The sequence below is a fragment of the Melozone crissalis genome, unplaced genomic scaffold (assembly GCF_028551555.1).
Source record: "Melozone crissalis strain CALT ecotype California unplaced genomic scaffold, PUWL_Pcris_2 ptg000023l_1, whole genome shotgun sequence".
Lineage (NCBI taxonomy): Eukaryota > Metazoa > Chordata > Aves > Passeriformes > Passerellidae > Melozone > Melozone crissalis.
Window position 1 is genome coordinate 8,242,221 of NW_026535801.1, and position 23,050 is coordinate 8,265,270.

At 41.7% G+C, this 23,050-nt stretch overlaps 1 protein-coding gene across 10 annotated transcripts in view; it reads right to left on the bottom strand.

Annotated features, from left to right (window-relative positions):
- UNC80 (unc-80 homolog, NALCN channel complex subunit) overlaps nucleotides 1-23,050 on the bottom strand; it is a 122,104-nt gene that overhangs the window by 54,680 nt on the left and 44,374 nt on the right. For 7 of the 10 annotated variants that reach the window (XM_054278230.1, XM_054278233.1, XM_054278232.1 and 4 more), the window contains exons 23-31: nucleotides 19,150-19,362; nucleotides 15,663-15,798; nucleotides 13,957-14,090; nucleotides 11,140-11,305; nucleotides 7,565-7,768; nucleotides 5,934-6,034; nucleotides 3,192-3,389; nucleotides 997-1,104; nucleotides 168-306 (exon numbers count right to left, since the gene is read on the bottom strand). In XM_054278230.1, coding sequence (XP_054134205.1) covers nucleotides 168-306; nucleotides 997-1,104; nucleotides 3,192-3,389; nucleotides 5,934-6,034; nucleotides 7,565-7,768; nucleotides 11,140-11,305; nucleotides 13,957-14,090; nucleotides 15,663-15,798; nucleotides 19,150-19,362 — 1,399 coding nt within the window. The remainder of the gene's footprint in view (nucleotides 1-167; nucleotides 307-996; nucleotides 1,105-3,191; nucleotides 3,390-5,933; nucleotides 6,035-7,564; nucleotides 7,769-11,139; nucleotides 11,306-13,956; nucleotides 14,091-15,662; nucleotides 15,799-19,149; nucleotides 19,363-23,050) is intronic. The other 3 variants (XM_054278236.1, XM_054278235.1, XM_054278234.1) reach the window with 1 other exon arrangement.

The following is a 23,050-nucleotide window of genomic DNA, read 5'->3' on the forward strand; positions in this document are numbered from 1 at the left end:
AGAGAGTGCCCTCCTGATCCTTCTGACCACCTCTTTTCCACAGAGCACACAAAGGTCTATGAAAACCAAGAAACGTGTGGTGCCATTCAAATTCCCCCACTACAGAACTGCCAAGTGCTGTGAGTTGTGCAACCACAGCAGCCACCCTGAGCGTGTGGCTGTCTCACCTGCTGCCCCAGCCATGTGCTCGTCCACGCTGAGCAGGAGCTCCCAGGCTGCTGGCTGGATGTCCCCGTACATCTCCTCGGTGAGGATGGGAGCCGCCTTGATCAGCAGCGACAGAGGGGCAGGGGACAGGCTCATCACCTGCAACAAACCAAGCCAGGCCTCAGGGCTGAGCAAATTATCCACAGGGGAGAACACACTCTGTGATTTTACCCTGGTTTTGGTTTGCAAATCACCCACCAATAACTTCTAAGTTCAACCATTTCAGAAAATGCTCCATAGAAGGGACGTGGCCTTCAGCTTATACTAAAAGGACAGTGTTTCCAAATTAGAGTTTTTTCCTTGTCCCTCACATCACCAAAACAGCAAAAAAGAGGACAGAAGGAAAGCCAACCTCTCCCAAAGTGGTGCACGACCAGCAATACAGGTCCATTAAACTCTCACTAAGAACAGGCTGTTGCTTCTTCAGGAACTTTGAACAAGTAAGAAGAAGGAAAACAAATACTGTAAACTGACAGGCTGCAGTTAAACATACCTGTGAATTCTTTGGTTTTTTTATCCTCAGCTCTGGTTCATATGGCACTATGGAAAGCCAGAGATGCAGATTGTGATTTAATGGTAAATATTTAAAGGATTCTTTGGCCATGTTTCCTTAGGAGGTTTAAATGTAGCATTACTCAGATTGGGAAAAGATGTAGGGCTGAACTGATTGATATTCAGGAACAGTTCTTCACATGGGCTTGGACATCCATATTTATTTTCCCTCTTGTTGCATTTTAACCTGGCACCTATCTATCTGCCTCCCTAAGTAGCATATGGTCTAATCAATACCTGATTCCTGATGTATTTTAGCATTCCAGAGTCCTTCTTCCCTTCCAAGTTGATATCAATCACTCTCTTTTTAAGAGAAGGAGTTCTCAAGCATGACTTGTCTGAGCACTGGAAGGAAATAAAAACAAAGTGGAGTTCACTTTTATATTTCTCAAAATGTGGAAAAGGAGATTATGTACAAGAGGAATTTCCATATACTAGGAACCATCTGGTACCAGAGCTGTAGCACAAAGCCTTCTTCTTTGCTGGCAACAGGCCTAGTATCAGTGGGACAACACATTTCATCCAATTTTCTTCTATTTTTAACAATCCCTTTCCCAATAAAATATTAAGGCAGAAGACAGTAAACCAAATGAACAATTTGAATGTTCTCTGTATAATCTTCACTGGTGGTACACCCATGTATTTAGATAAATAGGTTATAGGCAAAAAGTCTACAGCTTCTCTCTAAAAAATTACCAATGGAAGCGTTCAGTGTACAGAATGATTCCTATCACAGAATCATAGAATTACTGATGTGGGAAAAGACCTCTAAAATCATTGAGTCAAACCAGTAATGTAATGCTGCCAAGTCCACCACCAAATCAAGTCCCCAGGTGCCACATCCTTACATTTCTTTAGTCCTCCAGATATGGTGACTCCACTGCCTCACTGGACAGCCTGTATCAGGGCTGGACAAACCGTTCAGAGAAGAAATTTTTTGCTAATTTTCGATCTAAATCTTCCCTGGTGCAACTGAAACGGCCCTGAGCCACTTCCTCTCAGTCTTGTCCCTTGTTTCCTTGGAGCAAAGCTCAACATCCACCTGGCTGCACCCTCCTGTCAGTTTTGGAGACTGAGAAAGAACCTTGAGCCTCCTTTTCTCCAGGCTGAGCTCCCCCAACTCCCTCAGCTACTCCTGGCGCTCCTGCCCCTTCTTCCTCTCCATTCCCTTCTCTGGACACACTTCCATGTCCTTCTTGGACTATGAAAAAAGCAAAGATTGTCAATTGCTCTCTGGAAGTGAGGTCTGTGCAAACAACCTGCACGTGTCTGTAGGAGACCTCCCTGCCTCTCAAATTCTTTTTTCCTGCTGTTTCTTAAATGCTTTGATGGTTTGATGTATGATGAAATGCATATCTCTGTCATGCAATTCAAAGCTAGAGATGAAACAAGCCAAAGAAATGCACAGTTCTTTTGCTGCCTCTCATGAAACACACCAACCACTCATCTCTTGCCTGCCTTCTGCAGAGGAAATGACTGCTTCTCTTTCTAAACAACTCGTGCTTTTCTGTGCTAGAGGAAAAATGTGGGGTTTACAGTTTTCAGGATAGCAGAAACATTAGCTTCTGATTCACCTGCTCTGTGCTTTATTCCATGAAAACATCCCTCAATTTCCTAACTTGACAGGAAACAAACAATCTCCTGGTTGGTGAAAAAAGCATAATTAATTTTTCCCCTTCATATGCCACTGCCAGCCTCTTTACCCAGCTGAAAGCCTCCTGACAGTTCCATGAACACTTTTGTTTTCAGTGTTACTGCCAAGCAGTTGAATGGCTCTGCCATTACAATTATTCAGGATTACTGTAGTCTGCCTGCTGTGGTTTAACTGTTGACACAATTCAGTTGGTGCCTGGATGGGCACTTTCCTGAAAGCAGAAATGTATTTCCACTGAAGTTAAAAGTACACTTTTACATATAAAAAGGCACAAAGTTGTCTGAATACCCTGCTGAAATGGTCATTAAAAGGAGACAAACATGAAAGACTAATGTGTACAATTCTTGGAACAGCTGAGAGCTCAGACCTAAAAGAAAGAAACTATATAAGATTTTACAAGAATTTCAAGAGTGATTATTACCATCAGACAAGAAAAAACATGAACAAAGAGAGACAGAATCCACAGGGTAGTAAGTAGAGGCCACAAAAGAGCATTAAAATTGAAGTCAGGTTGTAAGCTTTTGAAATGACCTTATCAGCAACTAAGATTCATCCCAGTCAATAGAGATGACATTCCTTACATAATGCTGAATGATTTAATTCAACATTAATGACTTAATTCAGCATTCAGAGTTTTTTTTATAGCAAAGCCAAGCTTAGGAAAACCTGTATCCATTTTGTCATGAAGGAGCTGTATGAGTACATCACGCAGTTTTCAAAGGCAACCATGACGTGTCTGGACCAACCTTAAAACATACTGCTTTTTCCTTTTACTCACTTCTTTCTGCTTTTTGCCTCTTGCCACGTTGTTCAGGGTGCTGTTTTCCCTCAGGGAGTCCACTGTGTCCCCATAGAGCAGTTTGATGGCGCGGACAAGGCGAGCGCAGGAGCGGCTGTGGTGCAGGTAGCAGTGGGGGTGACAGTAGTCAATGTGTGTGCAGATGAAACTTTGCTGGTTGCACAACAGGATCATAACCTGGAAATTAAAGCATAAACAGTTACCTACAGAAAATGGAGCTGCACAGGCAGGGATTGGGATAGTAGAGCCAGCTTTTTCTCAGCCTAGATAGGGAGGTGAGAAGCTCAACACAGGTTTGAAAAGGTATTTGTCTGTGTAGGTCTTCATACGGACAAGAGGCTTGCAAACTAGCTGTGCATGGCTAAAGAAATATTAGTGCCAACAAAGAGAAGGAACAGAGCTGCTATAGATGTGTATATTTGGCTGGTGGCAAGGTTAAGGGTGAGGAAAACAGCATACTCTCAGTTTGTATCACCACTCTGATGTGAGAGCTTGGACTGGAAACCATCAACTATCCAATTGTTAATAAAGCTGCAAACCCACCATGCTTGGGGTTAGTTTCCTTCAAGGGGTGCAGAGGGAAATATCTCAGGATGCTCTCAGGTAGAAATAAGCTGTGTCAGTTGCTCTGCATGTCATTGGGCAAACCCATCCAGCCCAGCTCTATGGGAGCTGGCTCAGTTGCTATTTCTACTAGCGTTGCCATATGGCAGCAAGGAGTAGTAAAACTTACCTAGAAATCAGGTAAATATTTTGGAATTTAGCTATTCTGAGCCCTGCTTTGCTGCAGAAACACTGGTATTAGTCTCTAAGCTACTTAATTGAAGATAGCCCTGGCAAGTCTACACTTGAGTGACCATTCTCTGGTGTAACTCAGATGGTTTCCTGCCAGAGGAGCAAACAGCCCAGCATTTCTTTGTACATTTATCTTCACATTACACCCAAACCCAGCCTCTTATTAGCACTGAGGAAAACACACAGACATCTCCAAGCCATTCACACTGTAGGTCTTAAGAGGCCTTTATGAATCTTTGTGTTCTCCCCACAATCCAGTGCAGAAGTACCCAGAACTACCAGAAGGAAGCTATCCCAATTTTCCATCCACTGTGTCTATGTCTGTGCAGCTGCAGTCTGATGGCTCTCTCTCCAGGCTGCCACATCCTTCTCAACCTTAAAATATTGAAACTTCTAAAAATGACAGGAGCTTAACCTAAAACAAATCTATGTAATGTTTGTGGGATTCCTGTGTTTGCTTCCTTGTTCTGGCCTCTTATCATTTTGGGGTCAATCAAGAATAAACTCAATATTTTTATCAATGTGCAAATTGTACAGCAGCACTGTAGAGCTTCTACCAGCCTCTGGTCCACTGTTATAAATTGCTGTAATTTAGAGTAGTGAGGACACCAGGCTCCCTAAAGGACATGTAAAGGAAATGTTGATGCCTTCATTGCAGCAACTGGAACCAGTGATCCTTTGGAGTTGCTTGCTTGTGGCAACTAAGTAAAGCAGGCTTTTGTTTTGCCTGTAGCTTTAGTGACCATCTACCCACACCTCCTTTCTAACAAATGGAAAAAAATAGCATTGTCATGTAATATTGGTATTTGTGTGTCATTAACTGTACCAGGTGATTTTTCAAATTTTCCTTTCTCCTATGCAAGGTTATCTCATGTAAAGTGAGACAAACATCTCAAGTTTCTTTCAGAATTCATGAGTTCATGCAGCCTCCCACACTGAGCAAGGACACCATGATGTATCTTAAGCTTCTAACTAGGGAAATTCCCTTATCCACTAGTAATGCAGCCTCCAATACAAACACATATGTCCAACACACTCACTTTAGTACACTGGAATTTCCAAATGAGGTGTAACCATTACCAAGAGCATTGGAGTACTAAAGAAAGCAGGGTAGTCCAGGGATTGAGGTACTAGATTGGAAGACATGGCATTCAGGTTCCCTGCCCTGCCAGCCTCATCTGAAAAACAAAACTATCAAAAACTTTTTCTGACATCAAACTATTAGATTAAGCCTGTTTTTGCCCACACCCCATAGGAATGGGGCAGCTCTGTGAAATACCTAGGGAAAAAAATGAAGACATCAAGTCAGTATTGAAAAATGAAGATATCAAGTCAGATATCAAGCTGTCATTCCCAAAGGCAACTCAGAAGTCAAAGAGTGTCTGTGCTCACACAGGACCATCAATCATGGCACAGCAATGTACCCCTGTCTGCTGCTGGACAGGGTGAAAACTACACAACTACCTCATATCCTGGAGATCTGGTACACCACCTCAGGCTTTGTCTGTATTTGGAATTAGCCCCTGTTCAACAAGGCTCTGTTGGCTTACACGAGCAGCTTCTAAAATGCCACTTCCCAGAAGCCCAGCTCACACTGTAGCCCATTCTGTTGCTCTCCCTCAAACACACACTACTGGCCATGCTGGAGAAAAGGTACTGAGCTAATGTATTTTTCAGCTGAGGCAGCATGGCTGTCCCTGCACACCTAGGGAGAAAACAAATCAAACAGATGAACTAGAGAGAAGGAGGTTTAATTCCATTTCACAAATGGCAAACACACAATTCCCAAAGGTCGCAGCTTACTTACACCTGAGATCCTTTATGCTATATGGGAAAAGCACAAACTGTGATCTGTTTTTTGCCAGGCCAAGGTGTTTTTAGTTGCAAATGGCATCCTTGGGAGCACTTCTGGCAGCTTGTACTTACGTGCAGCCAGGACATGTTCCGGTGATAGTTCTCCTCCATGCCCGTGCTGCTCAGTACCTCGGGTTCGATGCTGGGCTCGCTCGCGCTCCAAGGGCTCCCTTCTTCAAAAGAAAAATACCCAAAAGGTTGTTGTTTTTACTGCTCCCTGTGTGCTTTAAGACTAGGGACAGCACTTGTAAGCCAGGCCAGCCTTGTGGGAACAGATGAGAGTACACAGAATATGTCACACTGGAAAGACTGCATCGGGACATCCCTCCCCAGTCCTCTGCTGGCTTGACACTTACAAGAACTATTTGGACTTGACCCATGGGCCATCTTGTCAGTAGCAAACGTCTGTCCCTCCATTTTTATTTTTTTTTCTTTAATGGAAGGGAAATGGATAATCCAAAACCATCACAAACAAGTTCTTTGCACCATTCAGATGCTGCAAATGGTTGGTTTAGTGATCTGCATTGACTGGGCTCTGTGGTTACAAAAGTCAACAAAAATCCAACCAGAAGTGGCACCCAACTGGAAATGCCAACAGGAAAATCCCTGCTAATTGCCCATAGAAACTGCTAATGCCATGGGGATGAAAGGGGAAAAAAATCCTGATTCTAGAACACTAGAACACTTCAGACCTCAGCCAAGGGAGAGATTTCCCTGAGAATTTCACTGACCCCTGTTTTTCCCCTAATCACTTCACTCCCTATGGGCCTCCTATAAAACTAATACTAATGAAGTTTGGACTTGGCTGGAAATTACTTTTAGTTTACCCTTTTTCTCTTCTTTAAGTGAACTGTGACTCTCAACGCAATTCCACAATTCCACTCTCCATGTTCTCCTACTGAAGCATCTTTTGGGCAACATAAAAATGACCATTAAACTTCGGAGGTTATTCCAGCTCTAAATGTATCCACAGCTTTTGGTTAACACCAATCATGAAGGGAAGCCCTTTAATTCAACTGTGATGGAGATTTCACAAAGTAGGATGCACATCTTGTTCCCATAAGATAAATTTACAGACATCCATCTTTTAAGTACTAAAGAAAGCACCTGTAAACCACAAAAATAAATCTATATGCCAGTATGTAGAAATATAGTGTGCAGCATGTGAATGTTAATGCTCTGCAAATATGAATACATGTTTTACATGTCACCAGACATGCTTATGACATCATATCTGACACAGAATATGAAGTACATGCCTAAATACATATGTGTTTATATATAAATATATACACACATACAGCCAATCTGTTGCTATGGACAATAAAATATCATATATACATATCACCTCATGTATTCATGATATCCTGTGATTTAGGGGGGGTGTGTGTATGTGCAGATACACAGGTGCATGTGCTCCCCTACAGACAGCAAGCGTTCAGCTGGCAAGCCAGCATTCTAAGAGCTCATGCTTTAACACAGTTCTGAGCTGACAAGCTGTGCATGGAGCTGACACTGCACCCAGGATTTGTACCGTGCTCCTCCCAGGCCCTGGCCCAGGCAGCCCCTGAAGAGAGCTCCAGGTTTTTCCTAGCCTGCAGAGGTGGGGGTCTCTCTCATCATTTCTAGCTCTGCTGGGATCACATCAAGAGTTTTTATCCTTCCTGCTGTCCCCTCCCTTTCCGCCCACTCATCTAAGTTACCTATATCAGTGACAGTGTCCCTGCTGTGGGACAGCTGCAGCTCCTCATTCTCAGACTCTGAGTCCTGCCGTGATAACTTGGTGCTCTTTAGGCTGCCGGCCCGGCGAATGCTGGAAAGGGAACCCCCCTTCTTCACCCGGAAACTGCGGGTTCCTTTAATCTGGAGCAAGCGGGAGCCTCCTATCCTGATCTTCCTGCTGGGAACTGTATTGAAAGAATAAAAGAGGACTTTTTTCCCCTTAATTTTTCCCCATTTAAAAAAGAAAGAGATGCTGGCCCTCCCCGCCCTCCCAGCCCTTTGCTGCCAGCCTGTATTTGCAGCGTCTTCTGCCAAGGAATCAGAGTGGGGTCAGAGGCTCCCTCCAAAGCCAACGCCAATGCAGCTCGATCAATCAGGGAGTAAAGATGCTTCACAAAAATGTGGTCAACACCTCAAATCCTGGAGATCTGGTACATCACCTCAGGCCTTGTCTGTATTTGGAATTAGCCCTCGTTCAACCACCAGCAAGTGGAGTCATCTGCACTAACAGAAACCCAAAGCGTGGACAAGAAAATCCTACAATTTTCACCAAACAGAATCAATTCCTGCCAGGAAGCACGATCTGCCCAATGGATGTGAATTGCAGTTTTCTTTGCTAGTCCTTAGAGTTTACATTAGTGCAGCATCACCTCTTGCTATGGATAGCTGGCTGAATCCCAAGCATGAACAAGGCACCTTGGACAAACCTATTTTCCCATGGGCCTGGACTCTGTAAACCTCCCTCAGCTCTGCAGTAGGATCAATGATTTATTTATACAAGAGGGGAGTCTGCTCCATGAGGCTAGCACTCAAGGCTTCTCTGAAGTGAGGTTTGCATAAATCCGTGTCTCTGCATGTTACTCTTCATCATTAGAATGCTTTAGAGGAAACAGAAGCACGTAGATCTTCTCCTTCAGACAAATCAGCAGCTTTCAGGCATTAGCAACATCCATTGACACTCTGCATTTTTGATGAGCACAGACATGGAATGGTTCAATGTTTAAAGCACCACCTGTTTGCACTTTCATTCTCCTCCTAGTTCAAAGGCAGTACATGGCAGTATGTCAGTCCAAATGTTGCAACACTCAGTCATTTCACTGCAGGTCTAACCAGGCAAGGCCACGTGTGATCAATTACCTTTGGTGTGTGGTTGGGAACCAACAGCACAGAGCTTTTTGGATACTATGGGCAAGCAAAAGATTTAAATGGAACTGTATTTTGGTTTCAGGATAAAGCAAACACACCTTTACTCTTGAGATTCCCCCAGCTCCTCCAGAATGGAATTCCCACTCCCATTTGCAGTGGCTAGCATCCTGGTCAAAGACAGCTGGATATTTTGGGAGCTACCCCTCAGTCCTCACAAATCAGTTGGCAAACCACTGCTGGGTGACCAAAGAATCTCCCTCCAAGTGCCCATGCTAAGTTCCTCAGCAATCGCTTCTGCTTGAACAATGTTCACATCAGCTCCACGAACCCCAGACTGCTTCAGCACATGTAACTGCATTTCATGAGCTCTGCAGAATCCCATTTTGGCACCCAAAGAGTACTTGTGATCATCTGAGAGCCTGCATCTACCTAGCTGTGGTGTCTGCATTTCAGACCTACCTGGAGCAGATTGTATACAGTAAACCCGTGGCTTTGGGGGAGCTGCTAAGCCATGCCTGGGGGGAGCAATGAGAGCAAAGTTTTTAACACTCCAGAAAGATGAAGGGAAACAGATTAGCACTCATCAAAGAGTTTGAGATAAAGAAACCCCTCACTGCAGGCAAGCAGAACTTAGTTACATTCACACAACAACATTTTCTTATCTAGGAAAGTGTAGATTATGAAAGATGCCTCTGCAGTGTTTGGCCCAGGTGGATTCCCAGAAGAATATGCTGTGGCCAAAGAGAAGAACATAATTATTGTAATTTTAAAATATAACATTACCTTGCATTTATTAAGCTTCTAAAATACTGGAATTACATTTTTGCTAAAGTATATTAGGATTCAACCTTCCTACCATAGTCACTTTCTCCATGTCTAAAATCATTAAAGAGGCAGCTTTAGTAAAGGAAAACAGCTTAGGGAAAAGAGAAAATGGAAAGAAAACTCAAAACTCCAGGAAAATGTAGTTTAATGGAGAAAAGGGTGCAGAAAGTCAATACTATCTTTGCAAAAATCCATTATGCCTGTAGCACAGTAACATGCAAAGGAAAAGCTAAGTCAGCATTGTCTCTAAGAAAAAGAGGATAGTTAGAGACTTTCTACCAGCAATTTCCAGCAGGACTGCCTGCTTGAAGGTATCCTCAAAAAAAACCAACCCCAACCCCAACCTAAACTTCTTCTCATCTAAACAGGCAGAGACATCTTATCCCACACATCTTAAGACTAACAGACAGACCATAAGGCTGTGTGTTTTTCTGGGCTGCCAATATACCAAGAGTAGACAAAATGAGGTTGAGCATCAATTTATCCAGCTCACCTTTCCTAGGTGGGTCTGCACAGAAGTGACTGGCCCACCAGACACACAGGTTTGGGGAAAGTTTTACACCACACAAGTCTTGGAAGCATTTCTAATATTTTCTCCAGTAATTGTGGCAAGGTCACAGCTGAAGACAACATAAACTTTATCCAAAGCTGGCAGAAGTCAATAAAAGCTCCTCCAATTCATTAACAGACATTACAGTTCTGAGAGGAAAACCAGCCACAGACCTCACTGTTGTGAAACAATCATTAAACATTTAACCTTTTCAAGCAGTCATCAAAATTATCACTCAAATCCCTGCACCTGTAAATAACTACTACAAGACAGAATGTAAAAAGTTCTAGGAAACCTGTTAGAGGGTGATCTAGAGATATCTGGCAGTTTAGTCTCTAATTGCAAATACACACACAATGACTATATTGTATTGCAACACTTGTACCATCAGATAGAATGTGAGTCTTGCATGAGATGGCTCAAAAATGGAAACGATCTGCTGCTCTCAGCAAACACAGTGAGCTTGAAGTTTGCTTGTACACTATAGAGGATGTTGGTAACATCAATCTGCTAGCCATCAAAAGCCACACAGTGGATTTTTCATGTGGTAGCAAAGAATTCAAGAGGCCAATCACACTAATTCGTTGTGATGCCATGACTTCCAAACCCGTACAGATTTTCCACGGAAAAATACCAATCTTCCCTTCTATCTGTGATTTCCCCAAAGTGAAAAACTGTGATCATTAAAAAACAAACACCACTTTTGATCTTTATTTTTACAGTGAATCAAATAGTGATGCTTCTTTTCTCAGCATCTCACTAAGAGGCAGTTTCAAACAAGGCTTGCTCCTTTTTTAGCAATTGTGCAAAGCTTTCGGTCGATTTCAGTCATAGCACTGTTTTATAAAATTTAACATCTTTGCTTCTCACATTCATTATATTGAACCCTGAAGGCCAAAAGCGTCTCAGAAATGGTTTAAAGCCACGTGACTCCATGGCTGCCTGCTTTTTAACACAGTCTATGCAAATGAAACACAAAATCAAGCGCCACTTCACAAGCCCTGAGGGTACAAAAGCCTTATTGTTCTGACAAACCTTTTTTCTCCTCGAAGCCAGCCTCAGATTTGAGGGTGTGGCTGCTGCTGTGCAGGGAATCCTTTGAATCTTCATTTTCATCCAGAACCCCAGCAAAGCTGATCTTTCTCTCATACCTGTGTCGGTCCATCTCGGGATCCAGCCGCAGCCTGCAGCTCTCCAGGTCCTGCAGCAGAATGGAGACCACACACATGTGCCAGCAGTGTGAGCTCCCACTGCAACCAGAGAAGCTTCACAGGATTCACTGAATCACTGGGTTGGAAGAAACCTTACAGATCAGGAGTCCAACCCAGCCCCAACACCTCAACCAAACCCTGGCACCCAGTGCCACGTCCAGGCTTTGTTAAACACATCCAGGGATGGTGACTCCACCACCTCCCTGGGCAGACAATTCCAGAACTTTATCACTCTTTCTGTAAAAAACTTTTTCCTAATAACCTGTATTTCCCTTGGTGCAGCTTAAGGCTGTGTCCTCTCATTCTGTCAGTGCGGCCTGGTGAAAGAGACCAACCCCACCTGAGCACAGGCACTTTTCAGGAGCTGTGCAGAGTGATAAGGGCACCCCTGAGTCTCCTTTTCTCCAGGCTGAACATCCCCAGCTCTTGAGCAAGAACTGCTTCAGATGGGGTTTATTTCAATCACACCTAAGCCAACCGCTCTTTGGCCTTGCAGCAGGATGAGCCACCTGCCAGGATGGAAGAGTTAGCAACCACAGAATTATTGGGATTGGAAGGGACCTCTGGAGATCACCTGGTCCAACCCCCCTGCCAAGTCAAGGTCACTCAGAGCAGGTGACACAAGAACACATCCAGGTGGGTTTGGAGTGGCTCCAGCTGTGAGCAAAATGAGCTTGTATCTGCTCCATGATCAGTCAAGGGCTTTGGGTGAAACTTCAGTCAGGACCCACACACAGCACCTCACTCAGCCCACAGCCTTGGCAAGTCTGCCTGCTCTATTGGTAGTTAAACTAGCTCACTAAAACCAGTTTAGTGGCAAATGTTTCAGTTCTTCAAGGCTTCCAAGGCTGTGCTCCTACCTATGGAACAGGTATGCCTACAAACACCAGTGGAAGTGAGATCTGCTCTACTGAAACTCCAGCTATATGGATCATTACATTATGTACCTGATCTTCTTGGAAAGGAAGCATCACTCCAAAAAGACAGAATTAATATTTTAATCTAGATTATTGTTACCCTTTTTTTTTCCCTCTGTACAAAGTTAGAAGCAGCACTCTATGGCCATTGTTTCTTACAGACTCTTACATAACATAACCTTGAGGTTTCTTTCACCTATAGCTCAGAGAATAATTCCTCCCCTTTGTCTCCCAGACACAAGTCTAGAAAGTGATTAACCTGTTGCACTTCTAGCTCACATAAAAGCACTGATTTCTCTTGACCCTCATTAGCCAACATATTCTTAGTTCCAAGCCTAAGTACTTAATGACATGAATTCTAAACCATGGTATTATCCTGCTTGTGGATGCAATAATTAATTATGTTGTAATATCACCAGTGTGTTTAAGGAGGATTTTGCTGAATTTATTGCTTTTTAAAATTGTCCTTCTTGCATACCTTGGGGCTGAGAACTTCATCAGAGGTCATCTACAGCCTCTGGACTCATTTTCAGAACCTAATTACAACACTATCCAGATAAATCAGCCTGTCAAGCAAAACTGCCATGACTAGAATTTGATCTGTCATTAACAAAAGCCAGGATAGTAGAGCTAAATCCTTCATGGAGATTTAACTTCTCTTTTTTTCTTTATAATTTTTATCCTCGTTTCTTAAAGAAATTTGGCTTAAAAGCTGAAACTACGTCAGCCATTCAATTCTCATCTCATTCTGTGCTAACCACCTCTGAAGCTGAGGGTCACAGTCAACTCAACTTTGTTACAAATGGATAAGGCGATGATTGGCTCTTGCAATTAAGGGATGACTATTGTGTGAATATTTAAGAAAAGCTTTAGTGATGTATAGTTATTGTAGTTATGATGTCTCCTGTTCTTCCCATAGGGCATTTCCCAGCACTGTGAATTTTTCCTCATGAAGTCCTTTTGCTGTATTTTTGTTAAGGTTTGATAAACTTTTTTAAATTTTCAAAGTGAGCAGTTGTTTCTCACAACTTGTCAACAGATGACTGTGCGCACGTGTATTTTTTGAAACAACAGGCTAAAGGTAATGTTAAACCACAATATTAGACATAAGAAAATCAACACAAGAATTAATCATTTAAAATCATTTTTCATGTGTTCTGCTATTCACGGGTGACACAGGTTAGTGTCAGCTAACCAGTTGTTTAGTTTACTGTTTATGCCAGGATTTGCCTCTGAGTCTCACTGAGTTTTTTTCTTTCTTTGCTTCTTTGTCCCCATCTCTTTCCTTTCTTCCCATTCTCCCTGCAATTCTCTGGGTCTGACCCAAACCAATCTTGCACCTTTAAAGCTCTGACAAATTCTCTGCAAACCATTCTTTCCCTTCCCCTGTCTTGTTCCAATCCCTGGCCACTGCTAATCAGCTAGTGAGCATTTCAGCTCGTCACTTCCCATTGTCTACCCAAGTCCCCCACCCTTTTTTCCTCAATCCCTCTTCTCTCTTTGGAAACTTTCTTTAACTTCCAGCAGCACACGTTTTGCTTCCATGGCCTTACCTTCTTAACCAACCCATTTCATGTACCCTGACCATCTTCTATTCACCACACAATGGCTCCTTTCTCCCTGCAGAGATCCACTGGAGTTTTTACCCCTCCCTGCCCCTCCTCAGAGCCTGGAATTTGGGATTCTGTGGGCAAATCCCTCTCCAGGGTGTGTGGGCCACTTACCACAAGAGGCTCGGTGCGTGGTCTGGGCATGTAGGGAAAGGTCTCTCTCAGGAACGTGGTTATCTCCAGGAGAAGCTGACAGGCTGCCATTTTTAGTGCAAAGGGACAACAACATTTGGTAGGATTCACAGTGCCTAGGAAAGAATATTTCTGTCATGAGCAAGGGGCAAAGGCAAGATCTGGAGCCAAGAGGTGATGGACATTGTCACATATGGTGCACGATGCAAGCTGCACCGGAAAACAGGAAACCCCACACTTCTGTGCCACCTTGCCTACACTAAAGGAAACAGAATCAATCAAATAGCAAACCATGGATTTACCAGCACATGAAATCATACTAACATTTATATTACATTGATTATATCTTATTACATTCTAGTACATTATATTTTACAGTACCTTAATTATATATTGTATTATGTTGCAGTATATTCTATATAATTTTAATTATATATTATATTATATTGTATTATTTCTTATATTAGCCTGCATTACATTGATATTATATACAATGATAATATTATATACATTGACAATATTATAGTATGTTATGTTGAAGCACCTACCAAACTAACCACAAGTTTGTGACATGCTCTATATGTGTCATTTGAGGCTAATACAGGTTAGGAAGTAGATACCCTTCTTTTCCTTTTCAGTTTTGCATTCAGTCAAATCTTTTGCAGTTTTGGAAAATACAGAATTTTTCAAATGTAGAAAATTATGTTAAATAATGGAGTTATGACTAGCTGCCAAATAGATATTTTTTCCCATTATTATTATTAATTACTACCCTCATAACCAGAAAAGGTAGCTTCCTTTGAAGTCAGGCTTCTGTAATTGTGCAAGCAATCCATGTGTTATTTCACTGCCCAAAAGTGGGCCTTTATGCAGTGACAAGAACAAATCCAGAAGCACAGAATGAGAAAGCAGAAGATAAAACACTACATCCAACAGGGAGCAACAGTACAGTCAGGCAAGCACCAGTAAACTGCACCACACATGCATACACAAATGGTCTAAAAGAGCACATCATGTTTGCTACCACCTTCAGCTACAACAGGATGTGTTTTGACAATTTATTTTGGTTCACAAGGTTTGCTATTACTTGCATGCCTATACAGACATTCAGAATCAGTGATCTGTCACAGCTCTTCCACAAGGCACAAATGTATGTGTTTTCATCATCACATTGTTATACAGACTTTTAATGATTTTTTTTTACATTTCTGCCTGAAAATCAGGCACTATACTGAAGTCAAGATTTAAAAGCCTTTAGTAGAGCTGTGCCAATTCACATCAGGTGAGTTGACCCTTCAATGTTCAGAAACTGAAAAATGGCTGATCTTATATAAATATTTTGGCAGAAGTAACTGTGAGGAATGGAGCCTGAACCACTTTAGACACTCAGGTGACAGCAAGGCTCAAGAAACAAATTATGACCCTGCTTACAACTGCAGTTTCTGTGTGCAGGAATTGCAGCTCACTTTCTGGTTTCCCCTTCCCTTTCCCATCCAATTCTTTCAGTACTGTCACACATCTGCCACGTTTTACAGCAAAAAGAACAGGAGAGGAAGCTGGGGTGAAAGTGAGGGACTGGGAAATACAGCTGGGTGGCAAGAAAATGAAAAGAGGAAAAAAATAACAAGTGCTCCTAAAGCAGAGGTTCTTACAAGCGGGGGTTCTTGTAGTAAAGGGAGTCTCCTTACTGTCATCTAAAAAGTCTTCCTCCTCATCCTCCTTCCTCAGGCGCCTCTTGGTCTCCTCATCGTAGATGAGGCCGAGCAGGTTGGCAGGGCTCTCGCTCTCCGCGTGGCACAGCTCGTTGAGGCGGACACCAATGGCCTGCAGATGGACAAACACAAGCACAGCACGTGAGGATTTCAGCCCTACCACAGCACCCTGGCTTTATTTTTACTGTCTAAAGGGGAGAAAGGGACAGTAGAGAACAAACTGCTATCAAAATTATAACTTATTTCCCCCTTTTTGCCAACAAAAACTTGCAAAGTGTCAGGATGTCAAAATTTCAGCATGAAAACTTGCAGTAAATTTAGTTAAACAATAAACCCCTCCAAACTCGCGGCCAGAAGGAGATTAGGTCATTGTGAACTATTAATTTCTTCCACTTTCCTTTGTTCCTTTGATATATTTATTCCAGGTTTTTGCTAAGTCTTTCCACTGAGAATGTAGGCCTTCTGCTTAAAGAAAACATGCTATGAATTAGGAACCCAGTAACAGTCCTTATATTCTCCACAAGACAGTTAAATACCCATGGGAAAGCCTGGTTCCATCTTCAAAGGAGAAACATCTGATGCAATTCCCAAAAATGAGCTGAAAGTGCTTATAGGAGCTGGGAAGGTGCAAGGATAATGGTGTACAGAGGATCCATGGAAAGAGCAGAGTCAGTCAGATTCCCATCTTACATCCTCCAGCAATTGATTGTTTAAAGTGATTGATTAAACTGATTGTTTATCATGGCTGTTTGCCAGCATCACTATCAGCATGTCAATGGCCCTCGTGGTGTTGTCAGCAAGCTCCAGGTAAGGGTGTGTTAGCAAGGAGATTGCTTTCCTGCTAGGACACTTGAGAGCTCTTGAGAACTGTCTTGATTTTCCTTGCAGCACGTGCATGAGTAGAACACAGATAAGCATGTGAAATTTTAACCTGTGAGATCATCACTTTGTGAGGGAAGAGATGTTTTAAATTACAGTTTTCATCAGCATTATTCATTTGGTCTATTTGAGTATGAGATAGTTTTAGACTAAGATACTAAGGAGGTTTTCTAAATATTTTACAAGTCAGAACTGATGGTCATAGCAGCACATGGCTGAAGTGACACAGAAATACATAAATGGTCACTAATTCTTGCTATTAAACACTTCCTCTGAAACCCAGCAACAGGGGAAAGGGCAGACTCTGCTACATAAAGACAATAAGGTGATACTGTTGTAGTTTGGACGCTGACACAGCCATCAATCTCAGCTGTCTCTGAGCCTGTACATTGCTAAAGGAATTGCACACGTCTCAATTTTTTTTCCTTTCATATTTCAGGCATTTAAAGGAAGAAATTTCGGCATTTAAAGGAAGAAATGTTCTGCATGCCATAAAACAGTAATTTATCATGTATTATTTATGCTGTGTACCTAATGTTAAAGCAGTAAGACATAATTCTACAGCTTCCCATTTAATGAGCACTGAATTCCTGAAGTGTGTTTTCTGTATTTTCAGTTTTCTAGCAAACACAGAAGCAAAACCAAAAGTCCTCTTAACAGAAGCAGTCAAAAGAAGCGGCAGACTAACCTAATCAGAATAGATTTAACATTGTATTATTTTAAAAGACAGCAGAACAAGTCAGGTCTTTTGATTTAAAAGGTTCTTCCCTGCCATGGGCAGTCCAAGTCACTGTGATTCTCTGATGGTTTTTAGGGAGGATGGGGGTAAATAAATTCTTCTGGCCTTCAGTGAGAAGAATCAGAAATATGAGTGAGCAGCAAGACACCTTGCAGAAAAAGGAAAATAATCCACACTCTAAAACTACTCTCCAAATCTTATCTTATCGTTAGTAAATGCAAGGCTTTTCCCTTCTGAAATGTTCCTGAGCAGCAGCAAACACACACTAGTTTTAGAATGGAGAATGCTTCCAGATGAGTCTTATGATGCCATTAAGGTTAAGGGGAAGACAATTATGCTAAATTACCTATGTTCAGATCTCCCTGGCTCCTTTCTTATGACCTTGAATCACATGGTAGTACTTTTGACATTATGAAAAAAAAACCTTCCTGGACTTTTTCCAGGTCAGGTATATCAGTTACTAAAAATGATGGCTGAGAGGGAATCTAACTGGCTTCTAATAGTTACTGTCTTTCTTGTCTTCATTTTTTTTTTAGAATCTGAGAAAAGGGAATGTCTAGAAGCATAGCATCTACAAACAGAGATGCTTTCAGAGTTCTGGCTCTCTGAAAACATGCAAAAATTCAATGACCATGCAATCCTATGCTCTCCACTTAACAGGAGTTCTCAGAGGAGTCAGGCTAAGGCAGTGACTTCATGGAATACAGAAGCAAATACCTTCACCCTATTTACTTTTTCAAGGAACTTTGGCATTTGTGCTGTTATTAAGGCAATCTCCTGTGTTTGAGACTTTTCCGGAGAGTAGGATGACCAGGCAGCATTTTCTGAGTTGGCTTTAGGAATGGAAGGAAGAGATCTGCAAAGACACTAAGCTCAGGTTCTAAGACCGAAGTTGGATTTTCCCCTGGGCTGTTCTGTGGTGGGAATGCATTAATGTGGACAGCTTTATTATGAGGTTCCCTACAATGTGCTCCACTGAGAAGCATATGTTGGTTTAACGTACAAGAATTCAAGTCAGCAAGGCAGAACATGATTTTTAAATTTCCATAGCATTGGATTTTATGTCTTCTTTTTCTGGGGGGATGGGAATCATGGTGCTCACTGTAAAAGCCACTGGTTTTCAGAAGAGGTGAGAAGCACAAAGCTCACTTCCAGAAAGAAGACATCTGAAACCAGTCAAAGGAACTTCTCCCACTATTTTGAGTTGTGAGAAATGACCTGTATACATGTCAGAGGTTCAGCAATTATATCCTGGGGGCTTTACAAGGAAATTACAAGGGGCATTCAAAGGGCCAGATAAGGCAATTGCCTCCTTCCTGCATGGTAAGAGATCACAATCAAATAAAACTTGAAGGATTCAAGTGCCAAAGAAAAACATACAATTCTTTACATGACTCATAGTAGCTGTGTAGAATTCCTTGCCAAAGAATTCTAAGTGCTAAGTCTGTATGGGTGGAAAGAGAAACTGAATTAAGTACAGCAAAGAGAAACTCATTACTAAAGACACAGCACCACACCTAGTTCAAGGAGCCCTAGGCTAAATATATTTGGAAGTAAGAAAAATAGAAAATAGTATCACAGCCCACATTTTCCCTCTTCCTTAGTCATTCACATATGACAAGTGCTCGAAAAAGGAGAATGAGCCAAACAGATCCTTGGGGAGAACATGTCCTAGCAAAGTCACTTCCCTTAGGAGAACAGGGGATCCTGGCAGGCTGTGAAGTGCAGGTGGGAAGGAAGGCTTCTGAATCCCCATCCTACAAGGACTGAAATCTGTACAGGATCCAATCACTTTCATATTTCGCCATATTTTTTAACGTAAGCAGAAGAGAAACCAACACTTACATCTCCCCACTGGTAGAAGAGCTTGGCTGCATTCCACTGCAGCTTCTGGTTCCTTTTGTTGCCCACAATGGGAGAACGGCCCCGGGAGAGCCCTTTCTTGGTGATGTTGACGTGGTGGCCCTTCATCCACTCGGGCCAGTTGCCGCGATTGCAGCGGTGCACAAAGCGCGCGCACTCGAGGAACAGGGCTGCTCGCGCCACCACAGGAGCCTCCTGAAACGTTTGCAAAAAATCACCTTAGAAGCAAAAACAGACATTGGAGAAGCTCTCTGAACATTAGAGTATTCTGTGCTTTAAAAACTGCTTTGCCAGCTTGCCAAGGAGTCACACGGTATGAGCACTGTCTCCATAAAAAGGTGACACCAGAGTCTCTCTGCATCATCTCACCCCTTGAGCTCATAAACTCTGAGCAGTCTTGCTCAGTCCAAACACTAGAGAGGCAGAAACACAATATAAACTTAAAAAGAACATTATACCACTCTGCACTGCTCTCCTTCAGAAACCACCTAACTGCAAAAGCAGAAGCATGCATCTAGCACTGTTACCGCACAAACAAATCGAGTTTTAATTCCACCTTTGTACTGAAGTTGCAAATATTGCAGGAACAAATGACACCATGGCACTGTTACTGTACAAACAAGTCAAGTTTTAGATCCACCTTTGCTACTGAGGTTGCAAATATTGCAGGAACAAATGACACCATGGCCACACAGATCCTAGCATCTGCCACTTTAGGTTCCGCTTCTGAATCTTGGGGATGAGAGCAAAAATGGAGGCTTGTTAAAACTAGGAAAAGGACTGTTTTGGGGTTATAATTAATACAGAGAGAATAATAAATAATTAATAATTAATACAGGAGACAGAAATACATTACTCTGGTGTAAGTCAACAAAATTTCACTGCCCAAATTTCAATCAGCTTAACAATTCAGTACTGAAATGACAGCAGGGAGCTGAGTTTTGAAAGGACTGACTAGTTTTCAGAGGAAAATCCTCCTGTCCCTGGCTTGAAAGAATCACTTTAATGGAAGAAATTATATTGAATGTATCTTAGGTTATATTAAATCACCCAGCAGGACACATGTTAGACCAATAAAGAATGCTTTTGAAACTTCCAGAAGTGTTTAAAAAATGGACACAGTAATTTTGTTTCCTAAAGGGTAGCTCAGACTCAGGAGTGGCTTTTTTCCCCAGCAGTCTAAACTGCCAAAATAACATCCTTACAGACACAGAAAATGACTAAAAAGCAAATGGATTTCCTAATTTCCATTTAATTTTCCCCTTTCTTCCTGCAATTTCTACAACGAAAACTCCTGCAAACAGCAGGTTGTTAAACTAAGACTACAACAATGCCTACAGTTTAGCAGCAGGTTTAAAAGGTTCACTAACAGGGATTTCACAGAGCACAAACAAGTGTTACACACTTTTAGCTGCTGACAGCTTTAATTAAATAATTTAAACAGATCAGCAGCTACTTTTAAAGAAGGGCTTGTCAAATGTGGTCTATAAATACTAGACAAGCCCTGAGACCCTGTAAGATGCTCTGTTGAACTTTATTAAATAGAGCCTCCAAGAGTGTTTTAATCAAAAACTGAAAACAAGAAATTTTGGACCAATGCTTCTAAGTTTGATTTAAGAAATTACTGACACAACATCCATCTGCAGCTTTTGCTCACATTTTTACAAACACTGGGGGGAAAAAAAAGGCAATTCTCTTGAAGAGGAAGGTTTAAGCTGCCATGATGTTCTGGTGAAGAAGGCGAAAAGCTGAACACAGACACTCACTACCCAGAAACAAAACTAGTATTTAGCACTGAAAAAACATTACTAAATACTTGTTGAACACATGCAATATGGAACACAATAGCTGAGGATTTTATTCTTTTATTCTCACAAAGTAAAACCTTAACCATGGAGACACACTTGAAGAGATAAAGCCCCAGCCTCAGCCTACTATTGGTTTAGTCCACTAGCAATAAAGTCAAAATTTCTTAGCATACTGGAATCCTGTAAAGAAAAGTGTTGTAAACATGATGAAAGCACACAGCTACCACAATTAAAGGAGGGTATGTAGGATGAGGGGCAAAGGGAGGAGAAGGACTAATTAAAAATCACTATATCATTTTAAAATCACTGCAAAGACCTCCTGCATGAAGGAACATGATAGGGCTCAAGCTCCCTGTGATTGCTTACCTGAAGCTCTGAGAAACCTGAAGCAGCAGCAGCAAGAGAAAGATGAAGATGTGACAGAATGAACAGAGATGGATTCACACAACAGAGAAACACATCACAAATGGAGAGAAATTAATCAGGCAGGTGATGAGCAGCTGAAAAGAACACAAGTTACCGTGGTCACTGTCAACACCTGACACAGCAGCAATACCCTCACAAGTCTGTCCATGCCTATGCAACTGTTCACAAGCCCACTTTTAACATCAGACCTGCTATATTGTTTTGCACCTTGAAATTGTTTTTGTGCTGTATAAATGTACATTAATTTGCCATTTTGTTAATAATTCAAGTAATCCAAATGAATTTTTTCAACAGAGCACCTGATTTGTTCTAAAGAGCAAATGACCTGGGTGGAAGGAACCAAATACAGAGTGGATGTGGAATTTCACAGCATCACATTATTGGTCATGTAAACCTGATTCTGCAGTTTTATCACTACAGATTACTCATGTCCAGTTTTGTTGTCAAGAACAATGACTTTTACAGCACTAATCAATCAGTGGTACTTTTCCTTGAGTCCCTTCTTAAAGATCACATGGTATTTTCAGCCAAAACTCATTTTTGGCTCTGTTCTTTTCAAGACAGAAAAAAAGGGCATGTAATACCAATAACCTACTTTTAACAGATGCCAAGGTAAATCTGAGTACTCTCAAAAGGTGCTGACTGGGTAGCTCTGCTTTGTTTAAGCAAAAGTGAGTCTGACATGAAAGTTGTCTTAGCAGGTACATGAAGACAGGTTGCAAGTAAATTATTAATCAGTGTCTTGGAGAATTGCCTGCTTCAATTAGTTCAGACCTCTCTGGTTATATCTACAAAATGGTCAAGTACAGTCCATGACACAGTTCTTTGGTTTTGTTCCCAGTCTTTTACTCTGGGACCTGTTTGTAGCAATCTCTGACTTCCTTCCCAAGCATAAGCACTTCCACAGAGAAATATTTCTGCCATGGAAAGAGGGACATGGGAACAATCCAGTCTGCCTAAAACCCAGGGTGACATGGAGCCAGGATATTGAAAAGTATTCTTGCAGTTTAGACTTTGCTTCTACTGTCCCAGTACTTCAGAGGTCATCTCAAACACAATCCTACAATACAACTATTGCATTCCAACAAGGATAAAAGATTTACATGTCACAACAAATGAGCTCACACATCTTATTGGAGAAATGTAATGATGGCAGGTCATTTACAGCAGTCTAATTAGGATACTTCAGGTAGCATAGTAACATTTATTGGAACCCTCAACATGAACTTAAGCATAGACTGAAATATCCCAAAGTAAATCAATTTTACTATTGCAAAGTCTGGATTTAAGCTGGGGACATAAAGATGAAGCTGTCTGCAATGTATCAATTATCAGTGAATGTTTTCCCATCCATATATTGATAGTGGTTTTAAAAATTTAGTCAAGTACGGATGCTGCTTCTAGGAAAATATGTTAACTGCATAGCCACTAAACCTAAGGCAACACTCACTTAAATACACAAACAAATTATTTGCTCCATAAGGATGCATCATTTGCTTCTCTGCTCTAATTTCTTTAAATAAGCATCCAGGTTGATCAAAGATTTCAAAGTTGCTGTAAGAATAGAATTTTGCAAACCTGAATGATAAAGCATGCTCAGAAAAACTATGGGAGAACTGAAACTGGAACTGTTTGCCTTTCACTTTTTA